This window comes from Aotus nancymaae, unplaced genomic scaffold, assembly GCF_030222135.1.
Source record: "Aotus nancymaae isolate 86718 unplaced genomic scaffold, 86718_ANA_hifiasm-v0.15.2.pri h1tg000040l, whole genome shotgun sequence".
NCBI lineage: Eukaryota > Metazoa > Chordata > Mammalia > Primates > Aotidae > Aotus > Aotus nancymaae.
This window is the reverse complement of record NW_026988454.1, coordinates 23,907,780-23,935,217: the sequence shown is the minus strand read 5'-3', so window position 1 is coordinate 23,935,217 and position 27,438 is coordinate 23,907,780. Positions and strand designations below refer to the sequence as shown.

The 27,438-nt window shown below is 40.2% G+C and overlaps 2 protein-coding genes across 8 annotated transcripts in view; both read left to right on the top strand.

Annotated features, from left to right (window-relative positions):
• Window positions 1-10,909, top strand: part of PHACTR2 (phosphatase and actin regulator 2) — a 213,776-nt gene extending 202,867 nt beyond the window's left edge. For all 4 annotated transcript variants that reach the window (XM_012474424.3, XM_064360612.1, XM_012474425.2 and 1 more), the window contains one exon: window positions 3,798-10,909. In XM_012474424.3, the coding sequence (XP_012329847.2) occupies window positions 3,798-3,813 (16 nt within the window). In that variant the 3' untranslated portion in view covers window positions 3,814-10,909. The remainder of the gene's footprint in view (window positions 1-3,797) is intronic.
• An 11,185-nt stretch (window positions 10,910-22,094) lies between these two features.
• The window catches only part of LTV1 (LTV1 ribosome biogenesis factor), a 28,832-nt gene continuing 23,488 nt past the window's right edge, over window positions 22,095-27,438 (top strand). Inside the window, exons 1-3 of one of the 4 annotated variants that reach the window (XM_064360611.1) lie at window positions 22,095-22,247; window positions 23,258-23,389; window positions 24,892-25,065. In XM_064360611.1, coding sequence (XP_064216681.1) covers window positions 22,245-22,247; window positions 23,258-23,389; window positions 24,892-25,065 — 309 coding nt within the window. In that variant the 5' untranslated portion in view covers window positions 22,095-22,244. The remainder of the gene's footprint in view (window positions 22,248-23,257; window positions 23,390-24,891; window positions 25,066-27,438) is intronic. The other 3 variants (XR_002478567.2, XM_012474505.3, XM_012474504.3) reach the window with 3 other exon arrangements.

Genomic DNA, 27,438 nt, shown 5'->3' with positions numbered 1-27,438 from the left:
GAATTTGAAGATAAGGTAGCTAATTTAAACAGGATATAAATGTCCTTTTCAGATTGGATACAGCAGGAAAATATAGGGGTTTTTTTTTTCCTTCAGTTTGTACTTTTTACCAAATCTGGGCAGTCTATCCTAAAGAGAGGTCATAGTTCTGACCTCTGGCTTTGTCAGCACATTATTGCATTTACAGTATTGATTGGTCACCTTCTTTTCCTAGTCAACCCTTGAAGCTGTGCTGGTGGCCAGTGACCTTCCAACGCAATCCAGACTGTGGAACTCACTGTATACTGGGATCCTTAGGCAAATGGTGTGTGCAGGAAAAAAAGAAAGCATCTTACACTGTCCTCAGCCATTTTTGAAAATTAAATGCGGAATACTTTCCCAGGATAATACGGGGTTTTCAAAGATTATCTCTTCTGGCCGGGTGCAGTGGCTCATGCCTGTAATCCCAGCACTTTGGAAGGCAAGGCGGGAAGATCGCTTGAGGCCAGGAGTTCAAGACCAGCCTGACCAACATGGCGCAAGCCCGTCTCTACAAAAAATACAAAAATTAGCCAGGCGTAGTGGCAGGTGCCTGTAATCCCAGCTACTCGGGAGGCTGAGGCAGGATGATCGCTTGAATCGAGGAGGCAGAGGTTGTAGTGAGCCTGAGATCATGTCACTGCACTCCCGACTATGTGACAGAGTAAGACTGTGTCCCCACCACCCCCCACCCCCCAAAAAAAGAAGAACTGCCATTTTGGGGTCTGGAGGACAGTGGCTTCCTTCTCATGGTTCCAGTAGGCAGTGCCCCAGCGGAAACCCTGTGCAGAAGCTCCGACCCCACATTTTTCCTCCGCACTACCCTAGTAGAGGTTCTCTGTGGGGGCTGTGCCCTTGCAGCAGGCTTCTGCCTGGACACCCAAGCTTTTTCATATATCCCCTGAAATCTAGCTGGAGTCTCCCAAGCTCCCATCACTTTTGCATTCTGTGCATGTGCAGGCTTAACATGCGCCTGCTAAGGCTTCAGCTTGCACCCCCTGAAGCAGAAGCCTGAGCTGTATCTGGGCCCTTTGAGCAAAGGCTGGAGCCAATGTGGTGGAAGGCAGGGAACAGTGTCCTGAGGCTGCACAAGGGCCCTTGACCTGGCCCTCGAAACAGTGACTGAAAGGGTGATGTTGCCTCTGTGTATCAAATGTGGGCATGGCGGTCCTCACATCTGCCCAAGGTTGCGGTCAGGGATAGATTAAGAACTGAACTCAAAGTGGACACATTCCTGCTTTAGTTATAAATTGTCTGCCACTTTTGTAAAGCTTGGTATATCTTATTTTTCTTTTGACTTTTGGAAAGTCAAAAAAACAGAAGTAATATAAATCCCTTGGATCCATCTAGAGCTCCTCAGTTATCAATTCATGGCCCATCTCATTTCACCTGCTCTTATTTTTTAGTTTTTCATTTTGTAATGCTTGCGTTCAACACAGCAACATTTATTAAGTACTAATGTACCAGAGATTGTATTCAATGAGCACATAAAAACGGATAAGAACTTCTTTCCTCAGCTTCTCATGATCCAATAGCAAAGGCACACATATACAAAGATTATATAATGTGGGCAATAACATAAGCCAAAGGCTATGGGAACAGAAAAGAGAGCGATTAGCACTTCCCTGAGCAGTGGAGGGAAGGGAGTTTGGAGAACTCACAAAGTGAGATTGCATAAAGCGCAGTTGGGAAGAGAGATAAAGGTAGAAGAAAGCGTAGGCCAGCCCCGGTGGCTCAAACCTGTAATCCCAGCACTCTGGGAGGCTGAGGACAGATTGCTTGAGTCCAGGAGTTTGAGAGCAGCCTGGGCAACATAGCAAAAACCTATTTCTACTAAAAATACAAATATCTGGGGATGGTGGCTTGTGCCTGTAGCTTCAGCTACTTTGGAGACTGAGGTGGGAGAATCACCTGAGCCCAGGAGGTTGAAGCTGCAGTGAGCTGAGATCGCACCACTGCACTCCAGCCTGGGCAACGGGAGTGAAACCCTGTTCCCCCCGGGCCTCCCTCCCCACCACAAAAAAATAGAGGAAAGAGCATTAGCGCTAAAGTATTCTGAGGGCAAGTAATTGGAAATGAGAGTATTTGGAAGCAGTGATGGAGATATAGCTAGAAACATGGGTTGGTCCACTTTCTGAAAAGCCTCACTTGCCACTCCAGGACACTTAAATTTTATTTTGTTGGTTTTCTTATTTTAATTTCTTTTTAAGGGACAGGGTCTTGCTATGTGTCCAGGCTTGTCTTGAACTCCTGGACTCAAGGCTATCCTCCCACCTCAGCCTCCCAAGTAGCTGGGATTATAGGCATATGCCACCACACCCAGCTTAACTTTTATTTTGTAGGGAATGGGGAACAATACAATGCTTTAAAGAAAGAACTTGGCTGGGCACAGTGGCTCATACCTGTAATCACAGAACTTTGGAAGGCAAAGGTGGGCAGACCGCTTGAGGCCAGGAATTCAAGATCAGCCTAAGTAACATAGCGAGACTCCATCTCTAATTAAAAATAAAAACAAAAGATTTTTAAAACCCCAAGAACTGGAATGAATGGGGTGAGTATTTTATAAGGGTAGTGCTAGCAACAGTGAAGAGCATAGATTTGATGGAGAGAGCTTGTGACAGGGAAACTCATTAGGAGACTGGCTGACCAGAGCAGATGAGCATCCAACTGTAGAAGATAGGGTGAAAGGCTAGGTGGAGCTACGTAAATGTGGACTCGCAGAAGTAGGCTGAAGAGTTTGATCAGTTAAGGCTTTATGGAGTAGATAACTTTTGACCTTGATCTTGAAAATGAAAACATAGGAAATGAAGGGAAGGAATTGCAGTTTTAGTGAACAGTATGTCCAAAAGCATCGGGCTACAAAAATGCCAGGAATGTTCAGGAACTCACAAGGAGGGAAAGAAAGCCAGCTGGCTGGCTAACAAGCATATCGTGAAACTAGTGCCAGCGAAAGATGGCACTTTAATGATTCCAGGACAGGCAGTTGAAGCAGGACTTGGTGACTAATAGCAAATGCTGGGCGAGGGAGAGAAATGAATTGCTAATCTGAGGTTTCTAGACAAAATATGTATACATATATTTTAAAGGTAGAACATTAAATAAGACAGAAAGTGCACAGGCAGGTTAACCAGGAGAACTTTGTATAGTTGTGGACATGCTTAGTATGTACCTGTGGAACATCGAGGTGGAAACGCCCTGTGGGCTTTGGAAATTCAAGCATAGAAAGTAGATTTAGAATCATCAGCAGGAGATGATGAGAGCCTGAAGCTAATGAAAAAGTGCCTTTTTGTTGTTCTGCCTTTTTTTTTTTTTTAAAAGAAACAGAGTTTCACCATGGCCAGGATGGTCTTGATCTCCTGACCTCATGATCTGCCCTCCTCGACCTCCCAAAGTGCTGGGAATACAGGCATGAGCCACCACACCCAGCCTGTTGTTCTGCTTTTAAAATACAGACCGGGTGTACCTAAATCCGTTTGTGAAACATCTCACTCTGCTTGATAAAAGTTAGAGCATGACGCTCAAGAATAGTGGTGTTTTCTGTCTTAGTTGCTGTGTAACCAGAATACTATAACCGGCATCTTTTATTTAAGCATTGTCTCTGCTTTCCTCAATAATATTTATAGCACTATTTTGTTATGACAGCAATCGGTAAACAGTCATTCAGTTGGGGGCTATCTAGGGTTGCTTTTCATTGTAAACATGACCACGCCTTATTCAGCTCACTGAATGCAGAATGTGATCCCAGGCCACAGACTCACAGTTTCTATTTCTTACTCCAGGTTTCATCGTCCATAACGAAGTGTGAGACTATGTGGAAACAGAGACTGATCATCTTTGGGGGAAGCCTTGCTTCCTGAAAACCTGATATTGCACTGGGATTTGAATGTGTGTGTTTCCGTTTAACTTGTGGTGGAGGAAGTGTGTGACTCAGCTTGGTTGGGAAGTGCTCCTCACCTGTGCAGCCCAGATGGCTCCAACAAGCCAAGGGAAGGATGCAGGGACCCTTGCTGCCCAGAATGCACAGCGATGGTAAGAGACATCGTGGCCATTCTTCTTCAGAAGCTTTAATCAAAGAAGATGAGCAGAAGACCATCGCTGGCTCCCTGTTACCAGAAAGCCAAATTTTATAATGCGGGTGAAAGAAAAATACTGAGTAAAATTGCTGGGCAGTGAAAAGGGATGGGAGTTGAAAATCAGAAAGAAAGAGAAATATTTCATTATGTTAATGAAGAAAAGAGAAAATTGAAGCATAAATGTATTTTTGAAGTAGTTATTCGGTAACTGAGAACTTATTAAGGGATTTAGGAATCTAACCTCCGGATGTAGATTCCTCAAAGACTTGATCCAAGAATATTCTTGTTTCACCATTGTGTTGGTACAGTATAGTACCATTATTTTATGTTGTGCCAGTGAATCCAATTGCCAGAAATAAGTCTGAATGTTTTCATGCATCTTTTTCTTAAACGCAAGAACTTCTACTGACTCTTAACAAGCATGCTTACCCAAATTTTGTTGCATGCTTTTAAGTAGCATTAGCTATACACACTTGACATTTTTAAATATTCCTTTCCTAGTGTACCAGCCTTCACAGGATAAGAGGACTGGGAATAAAGTCAGATGTAATGTGACCCTAGAAAACTGTAGCAAGCTTCAAAAATGAATCTTTTGATCTTTCCTTATCTCGATTAGATCCAAAGTCAAAGCAACGATACTTCACCTAACAAAGATAGTGTTGACAATCATGACACCTGTTTTAAAAACCTGACTCCAAAATGAAAACTTAAGCAAGATACAAACATGCTGCCTGCAGTAGTCCTGCATGGGAATAAGGACCAGTTATTTTTTAGTGCTGCATTTTTTAAAAGTTGGGTTGCTGCTATTAAAAGAAAACAAAGCACAAAGATCAAAAAAATACCCAAAGACTTAACAGAACACGGAAACTTTCCACTACGCTGTGTGTGAGGAAATCTTCATCTTGTATTTTAGAAATCTGCAGATTGCATCCACAAATACAGTGTAGTATCTACTGTAAATGCAGAAGAATCAGTGAGATTAAAGTAGTGGAAGGTTCCCTATGAGCCTACAGTCTGTATTGTTTACATTAAGAAACACTCTATTGTTGTGTAGCTATTTTCCATGGAGTCACAGGCACAGTATGACTTCTGCTTCCAGATACATGTGACCATTATGACCATATGTAAATACCACCTTGCATTTAATTGCTCTGTCACAATTGTTTTGTGCCCCTTTAATTAAAAACACATGAAATGAATAACAAAACAAGACCCAAATAGAGTTTATTTTATTCTCAGTGTTTGGACTACAGTTTTCTGAGGTGTTGCTGGTTCATAATATGGAAGCCTTCTATTTTATATTTCAACCCAAAAGTAAGCATTTAACCTGGTGAATAAATTTAGATCCTGCCATTCACTGGTATTTTGAAGAACCTCTTGAAATTGGATTATTTTACTTAAAAACAAAAAATGTTAATACCGGTTGGCCTATTATAAAAAGCCAGGACCATGTTAGAGCTAGGAAAAGTAACCAGCATTACTGAACCTCTTGTTAGACTCTGTGCATTAATAAAATACACCTAGAGTCTGTTGTCATTTCACTAATAGGATAAGACATACTTTTGCTTTGACAAAGTTTTTCTGCATGCCCAGGTGTCTGTCTCTGCCTGAAGTTTTGTCTGTTATATAGTGTTTCAATCCAGCCATAAAAATTAACTTGTGATTTTTTTTTCCCCTAAAGTCATGCTTTTCCTTAATTATATTTTATTTTATTATTTTAGTGTCTTGGGAAAAATACCAAGAGATATAATATCTCTTCTGATTGTCTATGCTTAATCATCTTTAAACACTTTTTAAATTTTTAACCACAAGGCCGCTCTATAATGGTAACTATTAGACATCACCATTTTATCACTCAAAGTACATGTCACTGAAACTTTCTATTTGGTGGATAAAAGGAACAGTTTTTTCCCGCTTTTGGTGCCTATGATGCAATTTTTTATTGCCTACAATGAGATGTACTCAGTACAAAAAATGAAAATCTGGTATTTCAAAATTGTTTTCTTTGTATAATAGGTCAGATTTATTAAATACTCATACTTTTTCTTTATACTAATTGATACATTTAGAAAAAATTTTCTCAGTTTGAGAAAAGTTTAAAAGTTAAAAAAAAATAGCCACTGCTCGTCTACTATTTAGGTAATTGGAACCACCAATTATTTTATTAGAATGATTGCTTGAGTAAAAAGCTGTAGAAAGAATTAAAGGATTATGAGCTAAGCTGTATTTTGCAGAATATGGCTCTATTTTAGTAGAGCAGAGACGAGGCATATCCCCACCAGCCGCCCAGCCAGAGGTCTCCTACCTGGTGGCCCTAAAGGGATGCAGAGTCCTGGCCCACCCTCCGTGCATATGCTCCTCTGCCTACCACCTGCGTTTCAGCAGTCCAACCAGTAAGTGTATGTTGATTAGGAAAAATAAATGTGTGTGGGAATTGGATTTCTTTTGTGATAACACAATTCCAGGTTTTTGGCTATTAAAAGTGTGACATTAGGCTGACATCGAGGAAGTAAGTGGGTTTTCCTGAGTTCCCAAGATATGATTAAGGAAGGAAACAAATTCATCTCCAGGAAAATCTCAGGCAGGAAAGAACCAGACAGATGTAAAAATTGAAGTGACCATTTTAGTTTCTTGTTTTTTTTTTTAAATGGAGAGTAAAAACATTAACATTAAGGTATTAAGAAGATGCTCAGCAGGCTTGATCAGCATCTTCATAGTCATTACCAATCAGTCTGACAAAATAGTTCTCTGGTGGTCAGCATTCATTTAAGGCAGCTTGCCTGATAATTTGCTGTGTATGTGAAGTGTCTTGCATTTTTACATGTTAACTATAATTCCTGAAATTGCTTAACTGAAAGCTATAATAGAGAACCATTTTGGCATTTGAACTGCTATTTTACATGTAGGAAAAAGCAAACACATCTCTTTCTCTGCTTTACCCAGAAAAACTGACTTTCTGGTTTCAGCTTCATATGGCTTAGTAGCATAATGAGAATAGTCTCTTATCTTTCTTGAATATTAGTAAATATATTGTTAGCAGGAAGTTCTGAAATTGAAGGGAAAATATATTTAAGGAAATAAAGGAATTGAATACACCCTTCAAAAATCACCAAATACTGAAAATAAGAGATAAGTCCTTAAAACCTGAGTCAAAAAAGATCCGGTTTTATAATCTGCAATTAATTCAGGGCTGCATTGGCATTAAAAAAAATTTAATAAATATATATGTATCATATATATAATAGCTTACACTTAAAAGAGAAAATATTGCATTAACACTTATTCTGATATATACCACATTAACACATAACAGGCATTTTATTTATACTTCATAGAGTCAGACGCAACTTTCAAAAATCATACCATATTTGCAATAGAAAAGGGTAGTCTTGTCTGCCACAAAGTAGTATGTCCATACTTAATAGTGAACATTTTCTTCCTTTCCTGCTCAAAAATTTCTTCAATCTGTTATTATTTTTAAGTGGCCCTTGCTGCAAATTTTAAACAGAGCAAGAAATCTTCCTCAGAGTAGGTGGCATGGAATTAAACTACTAGAATATACGTGAACTCATGTCATTTACCCCAAGTATGGTAGAACTGTTAAAACATTCCTAAATTCCAATTACATGAAGCCTATCATTACTGGGGAAAGTAGACTCCTTGGGATAAGAATTAATTTCCTCACACCATTAGTAAGTTGTGAGTAGTAAGGAACTACTTAGATGCGATTTATTTATAGAATTGTCCCTTGGCCTCTTGAAATGGCTAGATCTTTCACTACTAAGTAGTTAGTCTTTAGTTACTGGTAGGATAGACTACATTGCTTTCCTTGACAAAGCAGAATGAACTTAAAGAACTAAAATATGTCCTACATTGGCCGGGAGCAGTGGCTCACACCTGTAACCCCAGCACTTTGAGAGGCCGAGATGAGTGGATCACTTGAGATCAGGAGTTCGAGACCAGCCTGGCCAACATGGTGAAACCCCGTCTCTATTAAAAATACAAAAAAAAAAAGAAATTAGCCAGGCATGGTGACTTGTGCCTGTAATCACAGCTACTTGAGAGGCTGAGGCAGGAGGCTTAAACCCAGGGGGCAGAGGTTGCAGTGAGCCGAGATTGTGCCACTGCACTCCAGCCAGGGCAACAGAGCAAGACTCCATCTCAAAAAATAATAATAAAAATAAAATAAAATAAAATATGTCCTAGAGGGAAAAGCAATGACAGCGTAATCACCAAATTAATAGGAACCTCTTTCAAGAGAAAGTACATCCCCAGTTAGTTCAAACCCAGGTTTCAAAGCAACAGCATTGGGCTCTGCGGTAAAGGCAGGCAGTGACCAAGAGCTGGTGGAGAGAGAAGTGGAGCACCCTCAAATCATTCCCATTTTCACTTCCAATTTACTTTTTGTAATCATTAAGCTTAAGCTATGTATGGAAATGCAAAGCACTATTAGCGTTTTTAGAAAGCAGCTGAAACCTTACCCACCAATGCTTTTTTGAAGACGGTGTCATCCCAAATTTAAAAATCCCGTTGTATATGTTGTACAATTTCTGGCAAAGAAATGGAGGATCCTGTGGCAGCTATTCCCACGTAGAGCCAACCATATAAGGATGGGTCATGTTTTAGCCATGCTAGGATTTACTGCACACACACAAAAAATGTCATTTAGCTTGTCGAATTGCTAACACAGCTGCACATATGAGCGAAGCACTGTTGGTCAGTGTTTCTCAGTGGGGGTGCTCTTGGCATTTGGAGCTGGGCAAGTCTTTGCTGTGCAGAATCATCCCATGCATTGCCAGATGTTTAATATCCCAGGCCCCTGCTGACTAAATGTCAGTAGCATTCCCAGTCATTGTAAACACCAAGAATAAAAAGCCTTCCTCGTGTTCAAATGCTCTCCCTGGGAGGTTGGTATCACCTTCCCTGAATGCCACTGTCTACTGCAATCTGAGAACACGTGGAGAAAAACTGCCTGTCCCCAAACATTGTCTCTGCTGCCATGCATTTCTTTGAGCCCTGAATGGTTTTTCTCCCTTCATTTACTGAGCCTTTGTTTCAGTGTAGCTTTAATTTGCCAGTTCTTCAGGGAGGAGGTTACTGGGCAGCTTTGGCCATTCCGTGGGCATGGGGACTTGGCCTAGTCCCTATCTATACTTAAAGGAGAGCTCATACATGAAGAAAGTTTTTTTTTTTTCCTTTGCCTTACAACTTTACTTTAGAACTACATTCTTGGTCATAATCCTTGTTAATGTCAAGAGGATGGATGCATGGGTTAAACACAAACACAGACTAACAACTCACTTGAACAAACCTGGTGGTCTTTGGAAATAAATCACCATTAGATTTCACCTGTTTATTCTGCATCCCATAAGTTCCAAGTGAATCGCCTGCTTATCCTATTAACGAAGCATTTAATTCACACGCAAATGCTTGAATTCCCCCCGTATAAATATAGTCATGCGGTTCAACTTTTCTAATAAGATTTGTGAATGCTGCATTATAACAAAAATGTGGATTAACTGTGGATTGCATGCCTATTGTTCATACTTCAGTGATGGTCACACACAAAACAAGATGAGTTTTACTTAGGTGAAACATTAAACTATACTAACAATACAGAAACATATTCTCTTTGTTGCTTTTTATCACCAAAACTCAATGATAAATATGTCTTAAAGTTATTTGGATGAATTGTGGCTAGGAGAATGGAATTTATTTAGCCACTATGATTTTTAAAACATTAAAATTTCTAAATTTTTTTGAGGCCAAGCAGCACAGAGTCATAAAGGTGGTTATATTGTAAGGTTTTAGGTGGCGCTTAAGAATTCTTATCTTTTTAAATGGCAGTATTTTTTTTTTTAAGAATAAATTGAAAGGAGCAAATAAGACAGAATGCCACTGTACCCTCAGGTCAATTTTATGGTATATGAAAATGCCAATAATATTTGTGCCACTTGCCAACTCGGGGTGAGGGGGGCCTTTTCCCCTGTTGGATACTTTTGTTATAGTTTGACTATGTCATTACATTGCTTAGAGAGCCTCCACAATGAGAAATTGCCACTGCAGTGCTAACTCGCCTTCAGAAATAATTAGAATGACTCAAGGGTCAAACCACTTTCATCCCTTAAAATATAGGCACTAACTTTCCTTTTTCTTTTTCTTTTTCTTTTTTTTTTAACATTATTTCTGTGGCTTAAAAATGTGCCAGTGTGTTCAAAACATTTGTACCAATTTCACCAGATTTAGGACCTACTAAAACTTCAAACAAGTGTCTTTCCTTTTTTCTGTGTAAGAGCGATTTTTAAATAACGGACTATATGCATTCTTTTGTTATTTCACACTTCAGATAAAGTGATAAGAATGATAAACTGTGATCATTATCAGACTGACTGAATGCTTTCTGATTTCCAGTGAGCGATCTAGTCCTATGTATTACACAGGCGTAATATCTGTGAGTGTAAATAACTGGAAGTGTACACTGATTAACATGACAGTTTCTCTTTTGTTATTGTTCTTATCTGTACTGTATTATAGTATGTGGGTATAAATATCTACAAGTATACACACATATGTACTTGTATTCCACTATTGTAACCTGAAGGATAGATTGTGTATTCCCGTTTTTAATTCCGTACTGGTGTTTGTGTTATTTAAAATGCAAAATTCTGCTCTATTTAGTTGTATAATATTAGAGGATACTTTGCTGTGCACAATTCCAAGTGCCTTAGAACATTGTTTAGCTTTCCTAAGTATATATAAATGCGTATATGTATAAAATTGGGAAAAGTTACCTCAATAAAATCATTGGGAAATCCCCAGTTTTAGTTTGTTCCAATTTCTGTTATAGTCGAATAGTGCTCAGCCTTTTTAAATGAAAAAAGAGTAAGACAGCTTCCCTAATTGCCTGCTATTTCAAGTTCACCTAAGTTTTTAACATCTCTTTGTATGTAAGGCCTTGAGATGTGTACTTATTATTTTAAATGTCTGTCTAAAGAATTACTGCTCTTAAAAGAAACTTAGAGTATATTTTTTTAACTTGCTATCTTTTTATATCTAAGGTATTTGATATTGATGTTTTTATTACCATTGTTATATGTAAACATAAAAGATAGTCCATTTAGAGTTTATAATATAGAAAATAAACAGACTTCCTCATTATGCTTACTATTTAGTGTATTACATACAAGATTTGAGGTTGGGAGCATATTTTGACCAGAAAAGGAATTGGAATATACTTTTTGTAATCCTTAACAGCAGTTTCAAATAGTAACTTTACCTCCTCACACTCCAGGACAAGGTCAAAGATATAAGGGAAACTTGAAAGCAATGTGCTTGCCAGTATCCTAGACAGAAGACCAAAGGATTGACACCAAAACATTAAAAGGTAGGTTTGAAAAATTTGTCCCAAGTATGCTGTTGAAAATGAGAGGTACATCTTCAAGGCAGGTGTAGTAGTTGTTGCAATTCCATTTCTTTCTCAGACAAAACCAAGTTCTACGTCAAAACATTACTTTCTAAAACCCACTGGAGGTAAGAAATGGACAATTTTTCATTTCACACAATATTAGGATGACTTCTGATTTATTGTGATTTAACTATTTAATGAAAAAATAAAAATAAAAATAAACATAAATTTTAAAAGGCAGATACAGTGGCTCATGCCTATAATTGCAGTACTTTGGGAGACTGAGGCAGGAAGACTGCTTGAGCCCAAGAGTTTGAGACCAGCCTGGGCAGCACAATGAGACCTCATCACTATAAAAAATAAAAATAGAAAAACAAACTAGTTATAAGTCTCAATTCAAACTTCTGTATGGAGTTGCTGCTATGAGTGCTGCTGCCCACAGACACCCAAATCCTCACTTAGTTTGTGAGTTTTAAGCTCTTTGCCCTTTAAAGAATGGTCACTGATAATGGAACACATAAAATCTAGAGAAAGGCTATAAACCTAAAGTTTGTGTGAAGATTTTTTTGCTCTTTTATTAAAAAGACATCATTTCTAAGGATTTGAATGAAAAAAAAAAGCTGCAGATGTGAACTTTCTGAAATTAGATAAATATCAGAGGGAAGACAGAAGTAGCATTTTCAGTGCTGGTCTACTCAATGATTTGGTTTTGGATGGACTTTTTGACCTTGGTTGGCTCAGTTCAGACAAACCAGAGAAGGGGGCATTTAACATAAGCAAGAATCTGCCTCTAATTCTTCATGCAGCAAACTGAAGCTACGAATTTACAAGTCATCTTTTCCCACAGTTGGTCCTTGTATTTGTGTGTGTGTGTGTGTGTGTGTGTGTGTGTGTGTGTGTTTTGGAGACAGGGTCTTGCTCTGTCACCCAGGCTGGAGTACAAGTGGCACAGTCATGGTTCACTGCATCCTGGAACTCCTAGGCTCAAGCCATCCTCTTGCCTCAGCCTCCCAAATAGCTGGGACTACAGGCATGCTCCACCATGCATGGCTAATTTTTTATTTTTTGCTATTTCTGTGTGTGTATTTTTTGTAGAGCTAGGGCTCACTATGTTGTCCAGGCTAGTTTTGAACTCCTGAACTCAAGAAATCCTCACACCTCAACCTCCCAAAGTGCTGGGATCGCTGGCATGAGCCACTGCTCCTGGACGGCATTAGTCTTCCTAAAGCACACTCTTATATCATTCCTGCTAGAATTATCCAGTGAATCCCCTCTATCTGCTGAACAACTACCAGGTGCTTTAATCTTGCTCTCAAAAGCTGTAGTTATGGCCAGGAACGGTGGCTTAAGTCTGTAATTCCAGCATTTTGGGAGCCCAAGGCTGGTGGATCACTTGAGCCCAGGAGTTCAAGACCAGCCGGACAACATGATGAAACTCTATCTCTACTAAAAACACAAAAATTAGCTAGGTATGGTGGCATGCACCGGTAGTCCCAGCTACTTAGGAGGCTGAAGCACAAGAATTGCTTGAACCTGAGAGGCAGAGGTTGCAGTGAGCTGAGAGCATGACACTGCAGAGCAAGACTCTGTCTCAAAAAAAAAAAAAAAGAAAGAAGAGAAAAAAAGCATCTATAGTCTAATCACAGACCAGAGTTCCAGATTACACTCCCTTTATTCCATGCTTGGACCAAATCAAATGAAACTCATTGTTCCCCAAATATATGATGCAGTCTTCACACATCACAATTTTGTTTAAGTCATTCCCTCCAACTGGAGTTCTTTATGTGTTAATATTCGGCTCATCCTTCTGGGAACAAGCCAGATGTCTTCTCCAGCTATTGCATTATAGCCCCTTTAAGTTTGTCTTGAAATAGCATATATAAATTTGGCAGATTTTATTTTCTCTGTAATCATTTCAAATGAACAAATGTGACTATAACAAACATTTAACAACACTTTTTAAATCTAATGCATTGTATATGCAATAAATCAATTTTTCTTAGACATTTCAGTATTATTTACAAATGTAGAAATGTTCTTATACTTTTTAATTTTACAAGTCTAAAATTAGTTACATAGTTGAAATTGAAATTGGAGGGCTAATAAATTCGATTTTACAATATTCCAGTTTTTTAAAAAATTGTAAGTGCTTTAATACCAAGTACATATAGATTGTCTTAATAATTATAAAACATAAACATAACACAAAAGTATTATTTTGACTTTGATTTAATATCTATATTTAATTCCCAGGCTTGTAGAAACAGACACTAAGAAAAGCAGATTTTAAAACCTCAGGCAAACTGATTACTAGATCGACAATTCACTATTTGCTTAATGGAAAAAAAATTCATGACTGATAAACGCATCCCAAGTGTTATATACTTCTGGGAGGAATCTACGTCAACCACAAGGACATAAACAGAACCATTTTTCTATCCTTATTTTGTTAGAAGTTTTCCAAATCCACAGCCTTTAGAAAGAATTGGTTTTGTTATACCTGATTCAAACTACATCCTAAAAAGTTCTTTGATAGGTAGAAGGAAGTTTGGTTAGCACAGTGGTTCATACCTATAAACGTAGTGCTTTGTGAGGCCAAAGCAAGAGGATTGCCTGAGTCCAGAAGTTTGAGACCAGCCTGGGCAACATAGCAAGACTCTGACTCTACAAATAATAAAAAAGGTTAGCCAAACCTGGTGGTGTAACTATAGTCCCAGCCACTCAGGAGGCTGAGGCAGGGAGATTGCTTGAGCCTAGCAGGTCAAGGTTGCAGTGAGCTATGATCACTACACTGCACTCTAGCCTGGGTGACAGAGTGAGACCCTTTCTCTAAAAGAAAAAAGAAAACAAGATGTAGAAAAGTAGAAGAAACTCTCAAGTTGCAGTTAATTTCCTTCAACAATCTTTTCCTGGCCTACTTGAAATTTTACATTTTTTTCCATACTCTGTCAAACTAGACACAATTTATTTAAATGACATTTAGTTTTTTAAAAGCTTTTTTTATAGAGACAGAGGTCTCACTAGGTTGTCCAGGCTGGTCTCAAACGCCTAGCCTCAAGAGACCCTTCCTCTTCGGCCTCCCAAAATATTGGGATTACAGGCATGAGCCACCACACCCGGCCATGACATCTAATTAGATTGCACATTTATCCCATACCAATGTCTCATCTAGATTTTTTCCTGAGACCAGAACTCTATAGTTATGCTCAGAATAGCACAATTAAGTATTAAAGCTGAGCCAAAGATGGAAGCTGTAATGAGACTAAAGACGTAGATGAAGGCTAAATCTTGAGGGTCCTTTTAAACCTTGTCAAAGAATTTAGAATTTATCCTTGAGACTACAGAGACGTACCAAAGTATTTTAAGCTCAGGGGTAACATCATCAGATTTGACCTAATCATCCTGGCCATAGTGGATTGGATTGGAGGAGGCAATACTGGAAGCATGGTGGCCATAAACTGCCATAATCTTGTTGGGAGACAATAGTGGCCCCGACCAAGGTATTAACTGTTGGAATGAAGAGACATAGACAGATTCAATGGAAAGTTATGAAGTAAAAATTATTGTTCCATAGGGGAAATGGAGATGGAAAAGTTAAGATTATACCTACCATGTGGCTGGCTTGAGCAGACAGTGCTGATGCCACTTACTGAAATAGAAAACAGCAGAAGTGAGGCTGATGTAAGACTAGAGTGGAGGGCAAGGAAGGGCAAGAGAGCATAGGAGGTGTAGAAAGGGGAGGCATTCAATTTTGGAAACGCAATTCAATTTGAATTGACTTCTGTTGGGACACCCACATGTGGATAGAAGTACAGAAGTCAGTTGGATATATGCGTCTGAAAGTCAGGAAAAATGTCTGGGCTACAGACAAGAGGCTGAGAATCAGCAGCACATGTAATGGAAGCTGCGGAAGTGGGTAAATTTCTTCAACAGACAATGAGGCTTAAGACCATGAAGAAATCACCACAATAAAAATCTAACAAACTATCTTCTCATTGCCTGGTTTTGTCTCCAAGGCTGCAAAATCAAATCATTTACTCATCATCTAAGTGCTTAGGATGTTTGTTTGTCTTATATTCAATGAGTTTTACTGGTCAGCTTAACTTTAAATAAAATGGAATACCACATTATGTAGGGGGTAAGTCGTAAAGCAAAAATTATATTTGAAAATGCCTTATATTACCCCAAATACTATATACAAACATATTATCTTGATAAGTCTAACACAGCCTGTTTTTACTTCAACATTGGAATAGGTAGCTGGTTCTTTAATTTGGCACAGTTGAAGTTAGTTTATATTTAATTGCTATATCCTAAATATAACAACATATATATGTATATAACCTTACCTTTAAAGCCTAAGAATTACATTCAGCACAGTGAGATGTTCACTCTATAAGAAATACAGGGAACAGAGTGATTGACTGGACACTGTACAATCTGATTGTACAGGAAACAGTTGATTAATGTCTTGTATCACCCACATTCTGAGTATATGCTCACTGATGAATGGCAGGCAGAATCGCCAATCTCCCTCAATAGTGATGATGGTAAATCTCGTTTCTCATATGCCAAAAGCATAAATTCATGAGTTAAATGTATGCATGGGCTGGGTGTGCTGGTTCGAGCCTGTAGGTCTCACTTTGTTGCCCAGGTTGGTCTTGAACTCCTGGGCTCAAGTGATTCTCCCATCTTGTCCTCCCGAAGTGCTGGGATTATAGGCATAAGCCACTATGCCTGGCCCAATGTATATACTTCTGAGTCTAAGAACAAGAGTCAGTAAACAAAAAGCCAAACAATATAAAAGCATTGTGCGATTAAAAAGAATTTTAAAGAACATACAATTGCTAGTGACTATAAGCAAGTAAAAGATTTGAAATTTAAGAATGTACCATAAAGGACCTAAAATCTACCAGAAGTTTAGGGAAAGCAAAATAATCAGATCCAGGGAAGCAAAAGAGTTGGTTCAACGTGCAAGCAAACAGATTCTCATGATGTGAACCTGATTTGAAGCAAAGTCCGTGTCCCCTGACTGAATCCTAGACACTGAAGTTTCTCCTGAAGTGAACCTGATTTGAAGCAAAGCTCGTGTCCCCTGACAAATCCTAGATTGTTCAGGAGACGATCATCCTTAAGTACAATGCAGTGAGGTGAATAATCACATTCAGCTGAGAAGAGGACAGTAGCTCACGTTCATCAAGTGCTTACTAAAAGCCAAGCACGGGTTCAAGTACTTCATACCCATCCTCTCATTTAATCCAACAACTCTGGAAGGTACGTATTAATAATATCATTCCCATTTTACATTCAGGTAAATAAACTGAAGTCCACTTGCCCCAAGTTGCATAATAAGAATGAAACAAATGCAAGACGCTAATTTCAGCTAGTAAACAATGCATACCACTGTCATCAGTCAGTTTTGTAGGCGAAAATGTATGCTTCCATGAGAAACGATGCATTGTATAGCCAAGCGCATCCTTGTGATTCTGACTTTATGAGGGTTCTGTGCCTTTCCTTATCTTTGAGCTATTTTACAACATTGTAAATTTCAGAAAGCTGACAGTCATGCAAAGCAGTTCTTGTCTCTAAACATCTACATAAATTCTGTCCAGTAGAGATTCAACTCACTTCCCTCCCTCACTGTGGAATAAGTAAGTTGTTGAGTCTCCATTTGCCCATTCTTCACTATATTCCTGGTCTATAAATGTTTCTGTTCTTCAGATTGTCCTTTGAAGTAACTGTAACATCTTACTGGTTCCTTCATTAATCATGTGTAAAATAAAATCTTTAACATGTGCTCGCTTTATATATGAGAACCATGATATGAAATCCTGCTGTAAGTATTTGATGAGTAAATGTATGTAAAGCACTTGGAACAGTGTAATTATTATTGAGCCTTAAATATGCTAGGCCCAAGTCAAGTCAGCAAGACAAGGATCCTTGCTTTCGAGTAGGTGACTGCAGTCTGGTTCTAGAGATAGATGAAAATAAGAATTTACAATTCAGTATGACTGAGTACAGTAGTGTGTACAGGATACAGTGAGAACGCTTGGGATGACCCCCAGTTTTGAAGACTATGAAAATGTTTCTTAGAGGCAGAGATGGTGCAGGGTCCCTCAAAGCCCCCCACTTTCTTTCTGTGTCCTAACATAGAGCGCCTTGACCACTCTGTGACCTGGCCAGCTGCATGGGCTCTTTTATTCCCCTGTAGGGTTACACTTAAGCCTGGGCCTTGAACATTCCCAGGCACTGATAAAGTTGTGTAGGTTATTGCATCAAACACTGAAAGATCAAAGTATGTTACTAAACACATAGAAACTAGTCCCAGCCCTAAGCCAAATTCCCTAAACCCTCACGAACTCCATAACCCGACTTCTCATTGCCGACATACCTCCGTAGAAACATCACTTTCCGCCCTGTCCACTTAAGTACTCTGTATGTAAGTTCTCTAATAAATGTTTTGGACTGTATGTTACTAAACACATAGAAACTAGCTCCAGCCCTAAGCCAAATTCCCTAAACCCTCATGAACTCCACAACCCGACTTCTCATTGCTGACATACCTACGTAGAAACATCTCTTTCCGCCCTGTCCACTTAAGCACTCTGTATGTAAGTTCTCTAATAAATGCTTTGGACTGATCTCCCTGGCATTTAATGCTTCTTTCTTTGGAATTCTGTCCAGCCCCATCTCCGGATGGTTTGGGGCAGTCCATCACAGGAATTCCCCTACTGCCCCTTTTGGGTCAACTTGGCTTTGGTTAGACTTGGGTTGAGCCAGAAGAAACAGATGGCTAAACTAGCACTTGGCAAACAAGGAGAGGAGAGAAAGAAAGAGTCTTTTAGTCGGGCAGGAAAGAGCCAATATCTTTCAGGTAACTGCATACAGTTTGATAGGGCCGGATCATGAGTGGAAAGTGGGAGAATAATGAGACGTGATGTTAAACTGATGGGTGGAGACGAGAAGACATAAAATCTTGCTTGCTCTGCAAAATAGTTTATCCTGAAGCCAAAGGGTAGACATCAAGGGATTTTTTTTTTTTCTGAGATGGGGTCTTGCTCTGTTGCCCAGGCTGGAGTGCAGTGACAGGATCTCGACTCACTGCACCATCTGCCTCCTGGGTACGAGCGATTCTCCTGCTTCAAACTCCTGAGTAGTTGGGACTACAGGTGTGTGCCACCATGCCCGGCTAATTTTTGTATTTTTTAGTAGAGACAGAGTTTTGCCATGTTGGCCAGGCTAGTCTTGAACTCCAGACCTCCCAAAGTGCTGGGATTACAGTTATAAGCTACTGTACTTGACCCATCAAAGGATTTTATACAGGGAAGTGTCTTGATTTGAGTTTAAAATGATAAATTTGATAAAATGAGTAACAAAGTGATAGATGTGGATATTTAGAAAGCAGGATGAACAGAATCTGTGGGTTGACTGCCTAGGATAGTAGTATATGGATAAGGGTATGGGTTTCCTAAACCAGCCTGATGGACTACACTTCTAGACTTTTCTACTTACTGCGTGACCTTAAGTAAATAACTTCAATTCTCTGAACCTCAGTTTTCATATCTGCAAGATTGGTTTAGTGTCATCTAATTGTACTTCACTGGCTTACTGAGGGAATTAGACATCAGGCATAAAAAGTGCTTAGCACCATCTGTTTAGTGCTTAGAATGATAAATATATAAAGCAAGCAGGCTGGCCACGGTGGCCTGTAATCCCAACACTTTGGAAGGCTGAGGTGAGAGGCTCACTTGAGTTCAGGAGTTCAAGAGTACTCTGGGCAATACAGTGAGATCCCCATTGCTACAAAAAATAAAAACATTAGCTGGGCATAGTGGCACACACCTGTGGTCACAGCTACTCAGGAAGCTGAGGTGAGAGGATTGCTTGATCCCAGGAGGTTGAGGCTGCAGTGAGCCATGTTCACACCGCTGCACTCCAGCCTGGCTGACAGAGTGAGATCCTGTCTCAGGAAAAAAATAAAGCAGAGTACTACTCAGAAGAAAACAAACCAAACAAGCAACATGATTAGGTGGCCAGGCTCTAGTCTGGCTCCTTAGGTTCAAATCTCTGCCCTGCCATTTATTAGTAATGTGACCTAAAGAAAGTGTATTAGTCTGTTATAGCAGTGTATGCTGCTGATAAAGGCATACCTGAGACTGGGTAAATTATAAAGAAAAAGAGATTTAATGGACTCAGAGTTCCGTGTGGCTGGGGAGGCCTCACAATCACAGTGGAAGACAAATGGCATGTCTTATTTGGTGTCAGGCAAAAGAGAATGAGAGCCAAGTGGAAGGGGATCCCCTTATAAAACCATCAAATCTCGTGAGACTTATTCACTACCATGAGAACAGTATGGGGGAAACGGCCCCCATGATTCAATTATCTCTCACCTGGTCCCTCCCACAACACATGGGATTTATGAGAGCTACAATTCAAGGTGAGATTTGGGTGGGGACACAGCCAAACCATATCAGAAGGTAACTTTCTTATGCTTTTGAACTGAAGAGTGATGAGGTGCATAAGGGTTGCAGGCTGCAGGGTGGCCTTTCTGACAGGCTCAGAAGCATAGTCTCCAGCCTGAAGCCAAAAACATACATTCTGAGAGAGGGACAAAGTGAAAGGGGGCAGGATGGCAGAATATACATATTTAATATGCTATAGGAGGAATCATGATGTTTACGAAAGGAAAAACGTGCATGTGCAGTTGAGCTTCATTGCACCTTCATGGGTCCCAGGTACAAAAAATGGGGGCATCAGCGTGATCTGAAGAGTTTTCAGTGTCTGATGTCAAAAGGCGAAGTAGAGGCCAATAATACCCTTACTGGGCATGCTCTGTAGGTCGGCCAGACCCACTCCATGGTGGGTGGTCTCTTAGGCAAAAAAGGAGGGGCAGCATCAGGCTGCTATCAGTGGTGGAGCCTTTTGAAAGGGTTGGCTTCTGTTTTGCCCTTAGGGTAGAAAGGTTGATAGGCCCTGGTTAGTGAGGAAAGGAATATAACAAGGCGAAGCATAAGCTCAGTTTTCAAGGTTACTCTGGGTCCCCTTTGCCAAGAGGGGGTCCCTTCAGTCAGCTGGGGGACTTAGTATTTAATTTGTATTTCTCATGCCTCGTTTTTAGGATTGGTAACATGCTGAAGATAATTGCATCTCTTTCATAGTGTTGCGGTCAGGATGAAATGAGATGATTCAGATAAAGTACCAGACATTAATTCATTTAAATAAATACATATTGAGCATATATATCCTATGCATCAGGCACTATTCTAGCCCCTGAAGATACAGTAAATACAATTGACTGAACGGAAATAAAACCTTAATTCTATATAACAAATAATAATAATGAATCACTGGCACATAGGAGTGCTATGTATTATCTCTGTTTCAAAGCAATATCCCAAGGCAAGTTTTATGGTCCTAACCTAAGTTATTTCTATAATTTTTACTGTAATAAAAGAATAATACTCCACAAATACAGTGGCAATGCCTAGGACATAAAGACACAATCCAAAGTAACTCATTCATTGAGAGGACACCAGAAACTGGGAATAGGGTAGCAGGGAAACAAATTTGAAAAAAAAAAATCTGCTGATGAAAGTAAGTGCATTTACCACACACTTTTGTCCAAGGAAAGCTATGTGAGTGTGCCAGCACCAACCTGAAATCTTCCTAAGAATGCATGCTTATAGCCTATTATTTGTTTAAACAGTGGGAGAGAGTTAACATTCAAACATCAGAGATTCTATTTAAAAAAAACAAAACAAAAAACGGAGTTTCGTTCTTGTTGCCCAGGCTGGAGTGCAATGGCGCGATCTCGGCTCACCGCAACCTCCGCCTTCTGGGTTCCAGCGATTTTCCTGCCTCAGCCTCCCGAGCAGCTAGGATTACAGGCATGCGCCACCACGCCCGGCTAATTTGGTATTTTTAGTAGAGGCGGTGTTTCTCCATATTGGTTAGGCTGGTCTCTCCCAACCTCAGGTGATTCCCGAAGTGCTGGGGTTACAGGTGTGAGCCACGGCGCCCGGCCTAAAACACCAGAGATTCCTGAATATAATTTATTAGTTCAAATGCCTCTACAGTCAACAGAGTCTCGAGGGTTTGGTTAACAGGGCAGATGAAAGCAGTTCCTGAAACGGTGGGAAATAAAAACTGAGCAAGTCTGGTGCAGTCTATAAGGGCCTCGGCCTCCGTTGTCACGGCAACCGACTCCGCCCCCGCCGGGAGGGGAAACCTGAAACCTGGCGATCCCAGCCGGGTGGCCGCCTGCCTTCCGTGTCCCCGGCTTTTTGTTATGGTTGGGAATAGGTAAGGGACACAAGTCAACGGGGATGCTAAATTCGTCCCCTCTAGTCTCCGTAGAGGGAGCTATAAGAGGAGGTTCCTCCACAAGCAGAAACCCCCTCCGGACCCTCAACGCTAGGAAACCGCGCGATTCTCTTTCCCCAGAGGGAGAGTAGAGGCTGAAAAAAGTACAGCCAGCCCGTGGGTGGGAGCCGAAATAGCCCCACTTCCCAGTAGCTTCTCGCGATAGTGGAGATACAGCAAGTTACGTAACTTCCGGTCGCGACCCATCAGCTCCTCGGATTGGTCCATTTCCACTGCCGGGGCTGCGTGAAGTTTTCGCCGGTTCCCGGAGTCGCACGTGTGGTGAGACCTAGAGACGCGGCCCTCAGCTGGGCCTTGGTATCCCCGCCTGACTTCGAGGGTGTCATCGCCGCCCCTGTTGAGGGTGAGCGTCGCGCGGCTGCAGCATGGTGAGCAAGGCTTGTTTGCCTCGGCGGCCGGGCGCTGTGGTTTTGCAGAGGCCAGGCTGGTTCCGGTAATGGCCTTGACTACTGCGGCCTGGGTCTGGATCGTGCCAGAGGTTGCTTGCGGCACAGTACCCCGGAATGGGCCATGCTCACCATCCCGGGTATTCTTTGCAAGTTATAATCTCCTACCGCTGAGCCTCCCAGGGATTTGGCCCGGAGAGGAGAATGGCCTCCTTTTTACTCCTGGGATCCTGCAGCCCTGCGTGCTTTCGGTAAACTGAAAGCTGGTGACTGCAGACACAAACGCACCACGCTGTGCTTCTTGGGGTCGAGCAGAGGGAGCTGCTGGTCTCCCTCAGCGGCATTGGAGTGGCAGGTGTCTGCCTGTCTGTTTGCGCTGAGAAAGGGAACTTGTGGAAGAGTATAAGGTTGCACCCAAAGTAAAGCCATTTAATTGATTTCAGAGTTTGGGGAATCAAAATTGAATAGCAAAACAAGAATGTAGAAAGACATGATTGATCTTATTAAATTTAGCTGTTTGTGTCCTGATTTTATTTACTGGTTGGTAGATACCCTATGTGGAGCTGTCTACTCCAAATTATGTTGTGGCAGGCTCTCTGTCTTTCTGGTTCAGTCTGCCAGGGGCCTTCCTTGAGCAGCCAGTCTAAAGTAGCTCTTAAGTCATTTTCACATCACTGTCTTATATTTTCTTCACCTGAAATTATCTTGATTTTCTTGCTAAGAACAGGGACTTTATCTGACTTTCCCACTTCTGTATTCTTAGTTTGCATAACAAGGTCTGGCACAGAGTAGGTGCTCAAGGAATATTTGTTGAATGAAGGTTAAGTATGGATTCTACAGAACACAGCTGATATTACCTTCCCTGGAAGTGTAGATTTTTAAAAAGTATTTATCTTTAACATGAGTACTAAAGATGCATTTGTGGACTATGGAGTTATTCGCCATCGTTTTATTCTGTTTTAATTAATTGTTGTGATTTTGTTCCTTTGAAGCCTCACAGGAAGAAAAAGCCCTTTATAGAGAAGAAGAAAGCTGTGTCTTTTCACTTGGTCCACCGGAGCCAACGAGATCCTTTAGCAGCAGATGAGACTGCACCCCAGAGGGTTCTGTTGCCCACACAAAAAGTAGGTCCTGTTCTTTACCCAGTCAGTTTATAGGTAGACTATTAATAGTTTCTTTTTTTTCTTTCTTTTTTTTAAATTAATAGAGAAAGAGTCTTGCCATGTTGCCCAGGCTGGTCTCAAACTCCTGGGCTCAAGCAGTCCTCCCAGCTTGACCTCCCAAAGTGCTGTGATTACAGGCATAAGCCACCGTGCCAAGCCATGTTAGTAGTTTTTAATAAATTGTTAGCCAGCTGTTATTCTCAGATAACGGATATCCTGGAAAAGAATCTCTAAGTTAATTTTCAGTACGTTTGCTGATTTTTCATGTTTTGATTGGGAATATAACATCATAAATAACGTAAATGACATCATTCATGTCATTTTAATTGGGAAGGCAAAGATCTTTGAGATTTTAAACGAGCAAATCTTGTAGAATAATGGTAAATATTTACTAAAACACCAGCTACAATGTGGCATCATGTTATCTAGTGCACCAGTGTATGCTCAAACTGTGCTTTCTCTAAGATACTGCCATTTCATAACCACAAACTGCATTTTGCCTCCTGGTTGCTCATCTTAGGAAATGTAAAATATCTGAGCTCCTGGGTTAGTTCAGGGAACTTTGCAAGGGAGCCTCGAAAAGATTGACTTAATGTTGGACAGTACTTATTAAGTGTACATATTATGAAACAGTGTTGGGGGGCATGGGCCATGTTTAGCTTTTCAGTAAAGTCAATTTTGTTGTATGTTGAGAGGGGTTTTTTTTTACATATAAATACAAGAAATTGTACTTACGTTTCAAGGCGCCCAAATCTTTTTTTTCTTTTTTTTTCTTTTTTTGAGACAGGGTCTCATTCTGTTGCCCATGCTGGCATGCACAGTGGCTCCATCTCAGCTCACTGCAACTTATACCTCTTGGGCACCTCTTGGGCTCAAGTGTTCCTCCCACTTTATCCTCCAGAGTAGCTAGTACTACAAGCACACGCCACCAGGCCTGGCTAATTTTTAAAATTGTTTTGTAGAAACAAGGTCTCACTATTTGGGCCAGGCTGGTCTTGAACTCTGGGCTCAGGTGATAGTCCTGCCTCAGCCTCCCGCAGTGCTGGGATTATAGGCATGAGCCACTGTGCCTGGCCTCCCCAAGTCTTTTCTTATAACTCTCCAAATAGATGATAAAATAAATTGTGTGTGTATGTATATATCTTGACTTGAAATGTTGCACAGAAATGTCTAGTGGAAGGAGCAATTGTTATTTATTTTTATTGCCCTTTTAAAAGCATTAATGTTTTCATTCCATTGTAATGTTGTGTACCACTCTGGTTTTGAAGCTGTACATTTCCTGAGTCTGCCCACAATTCTTTGTCTTTTTCCTATCAGCCAAAATGTTCATGTGCCATCTGCCTCCTACTTGGAAAGCGATACTCATTGGAATATTCCCATGCCTTATCCTTGGAAGACATACTGATTCCATTTTCTTTATAGATAAACAGTGAAGAAAGTACTAATTCCGTTTTGTTTATTAGATAAGCAATGAAGAAAGGCAAGCAGAACAGAGGAAGTATGGAGTGTTCTTCGATGATGACTATGACTACCTGCAGCACCTGAAGGAACCATCTGGGCCCTCAGAGCTCATTCCCTCAAGTACTTTCAGTGCACACAACAGGAGAGAGGAGAAAGAAGAAACGCTGGTAATTCCAGTAAGGCTTTTCAGCAATTTCAGTGTGGGAATGAGGTGAAGAAATCATTTTTAAATCAAGATAACTGTTTGGGGCAAGAAATGGTGTCAGTATGAAGAGCACAAAGATAGACCATGCCTCCACTTAAAATAATATATGTATATGCACATATGTATACCATCAGGAGAGAATAGGTCACCTCTTCTCTGGTGTCAGGTTTAACAGTAACAGTCTTTTTATAGGTTTAAAACTTTTGATTGATAGACATGGCCATGTTAGACAGCACTTTTCAATAGAAGAAAAGCAGCTGAAATTCTAACAGTTATGTTAACAACATAACTGTTTCAGGATCATAAACTCTGTTCTAAGATGGAACTTAACTTCTGTGGAGTATTCAGATCTTTAACACTTTTGTGCCCATGAGCAGGCTACCCATAAGCGAGAACAGAATGAGTGGATGATAATACCAGTCCTGTATCGTGAACAAATGTGTGGTCCACTTTAATACCTTCTCTTTCAGGACAAATGATAGTACATGTTTATGTGAAATTAGTGCTGCTAGTCTAAGTTCTGTTTCCTCCCCTGTTTATGTTAAGAATGCCCATAGTGCATGCCTCTGTGACCTTATTTTTAATTTGATGTAGAGTAAATTCCCCTGTGGGAAACTTTTATATCACTAGCACTTTTTAAAAAGGAGACATTCATTGTTATGTTTATGAGCAAAAGGAAAGAGATAGAAAGGACACCAGTTTATCCTTCTCATTCCACAATTGTGTCATGGTCTAGGCATTCCTTTCCTTGGAGAAGATGTGATTATAGTTCTTACAGGCAACAGCTTATTGCTTAAGGAGACTCAGAAGGGTTAGGTTTCAAGATATCATCCCAAAGAAAGTGAACTGCAGCAGCTCATTCACTAACTAGGTTGTGTCTCTTTAGTAAGGCCCCAAATCCCACCACATGTGTCATAGAGAACCAACTTCTTTATTCCTTCTTCTCCAAGGCTTTATTGTTGTCTTATTGGCTCACTTCCTTCTATAACCTATTGAGAGAGAGAAGGGGTTCCATAGTGGCTCAACTTGTTGATCTAAGGGAGAAAATTCTTAGTAAAGTCTTGCCTGGCTGGATTGTATTGACCAATACAAGACTAACTTTTAATCCTTAATTCATTTTGAGTAAAAGCAATCACTAATGGCTTTTTAACAGGATAAGGCTCTTAAATGGACACTTCAGTGATGTTTACAGGAACAACTGATATATTTAAAAACAAAAGTGCTGTTGGTTTTCTGTAGAGCTATGAAAAAATAGGGATTAGTCCCATGTACTTTTTTACTTTAGTTTTTGCAACACACCACCAAATTCGAATAGATTAGAAATAATGAATAACCTCCAGAAACAGTGTAAGACAGTGTAAAAAGGCAATGATTGACGCTTGAGCAGGCCCTGATTTTCATATGAAAGAGAGTGCTGCCATGGTAGAAAGAAGCTGGACAAACTCCCTAGAGTTGAGAACTACTGCAACCAATAAAAACACAGCACTCCTCTAAAAAGATAATAATAATTCATCTAGACTCTAATCATGTATCTGATTCTTTGACTACTTTTCAAGATTTGAAAAATATCTCACAAAGTTAAATTCATTTAACACAAGCTGACCTCGTGTTTAATCCCAAACTTCTAAGGATAAATATCACAAACGGTACCTTTTAAATAAAACCTAAAAGACTATGTCGATTTTACCACAATTTTAAGTAATTAATAATATAATATACTTAAAAACCATTGAATTGTACATTTAAATAGGTGAATTATATGTGAATTATGTCTTAGTAAAGTGGTTTTCTTAAAAATATACTCTACAGAAAATAACAGTTGCCCATATTTATGCTACTGAGAAACTCATTTTGGAAGCCATATCATCTTGCTGTGGGTACACTGCCATATGTAGCCTTTTTTCATGCACCTCAGAGGCTTCAGATTCAGAGAAGTTTATCGGTGGCCAATGAGCATGCACATTCCAGCTTTGTGCCTCTTCCTGGGCTGAGGATAGGGCAGGTAGTGAGGTGCACAGAGATAGATAACACATAGTGGTTGTCCTCATGTTATCAACTGTTTGGTTGAGGAGAGGAAACTAAGGCCTGAGAACCAGTCAGAGAATATAGGCTAGCACATGTTTAAGTAGATTGCAGCGTGCGTGTGAAGAAGGCGGGGAGTTCACACCAAGGGAAGTTCTAGGACAGTGATCAGAAAGGGCTTATACAGGAGGGTAGGAACTGAGCTGGCCACCAGACAGTGGGTACTGTTGACAGGAGAAGAAACATTTTCAGTCAGAGTGCCAAGACAGCCAGCAGTGTGGTTCAGTGTCAGGCACGTGTGCCAAGTAAAGTGTTTGGCATT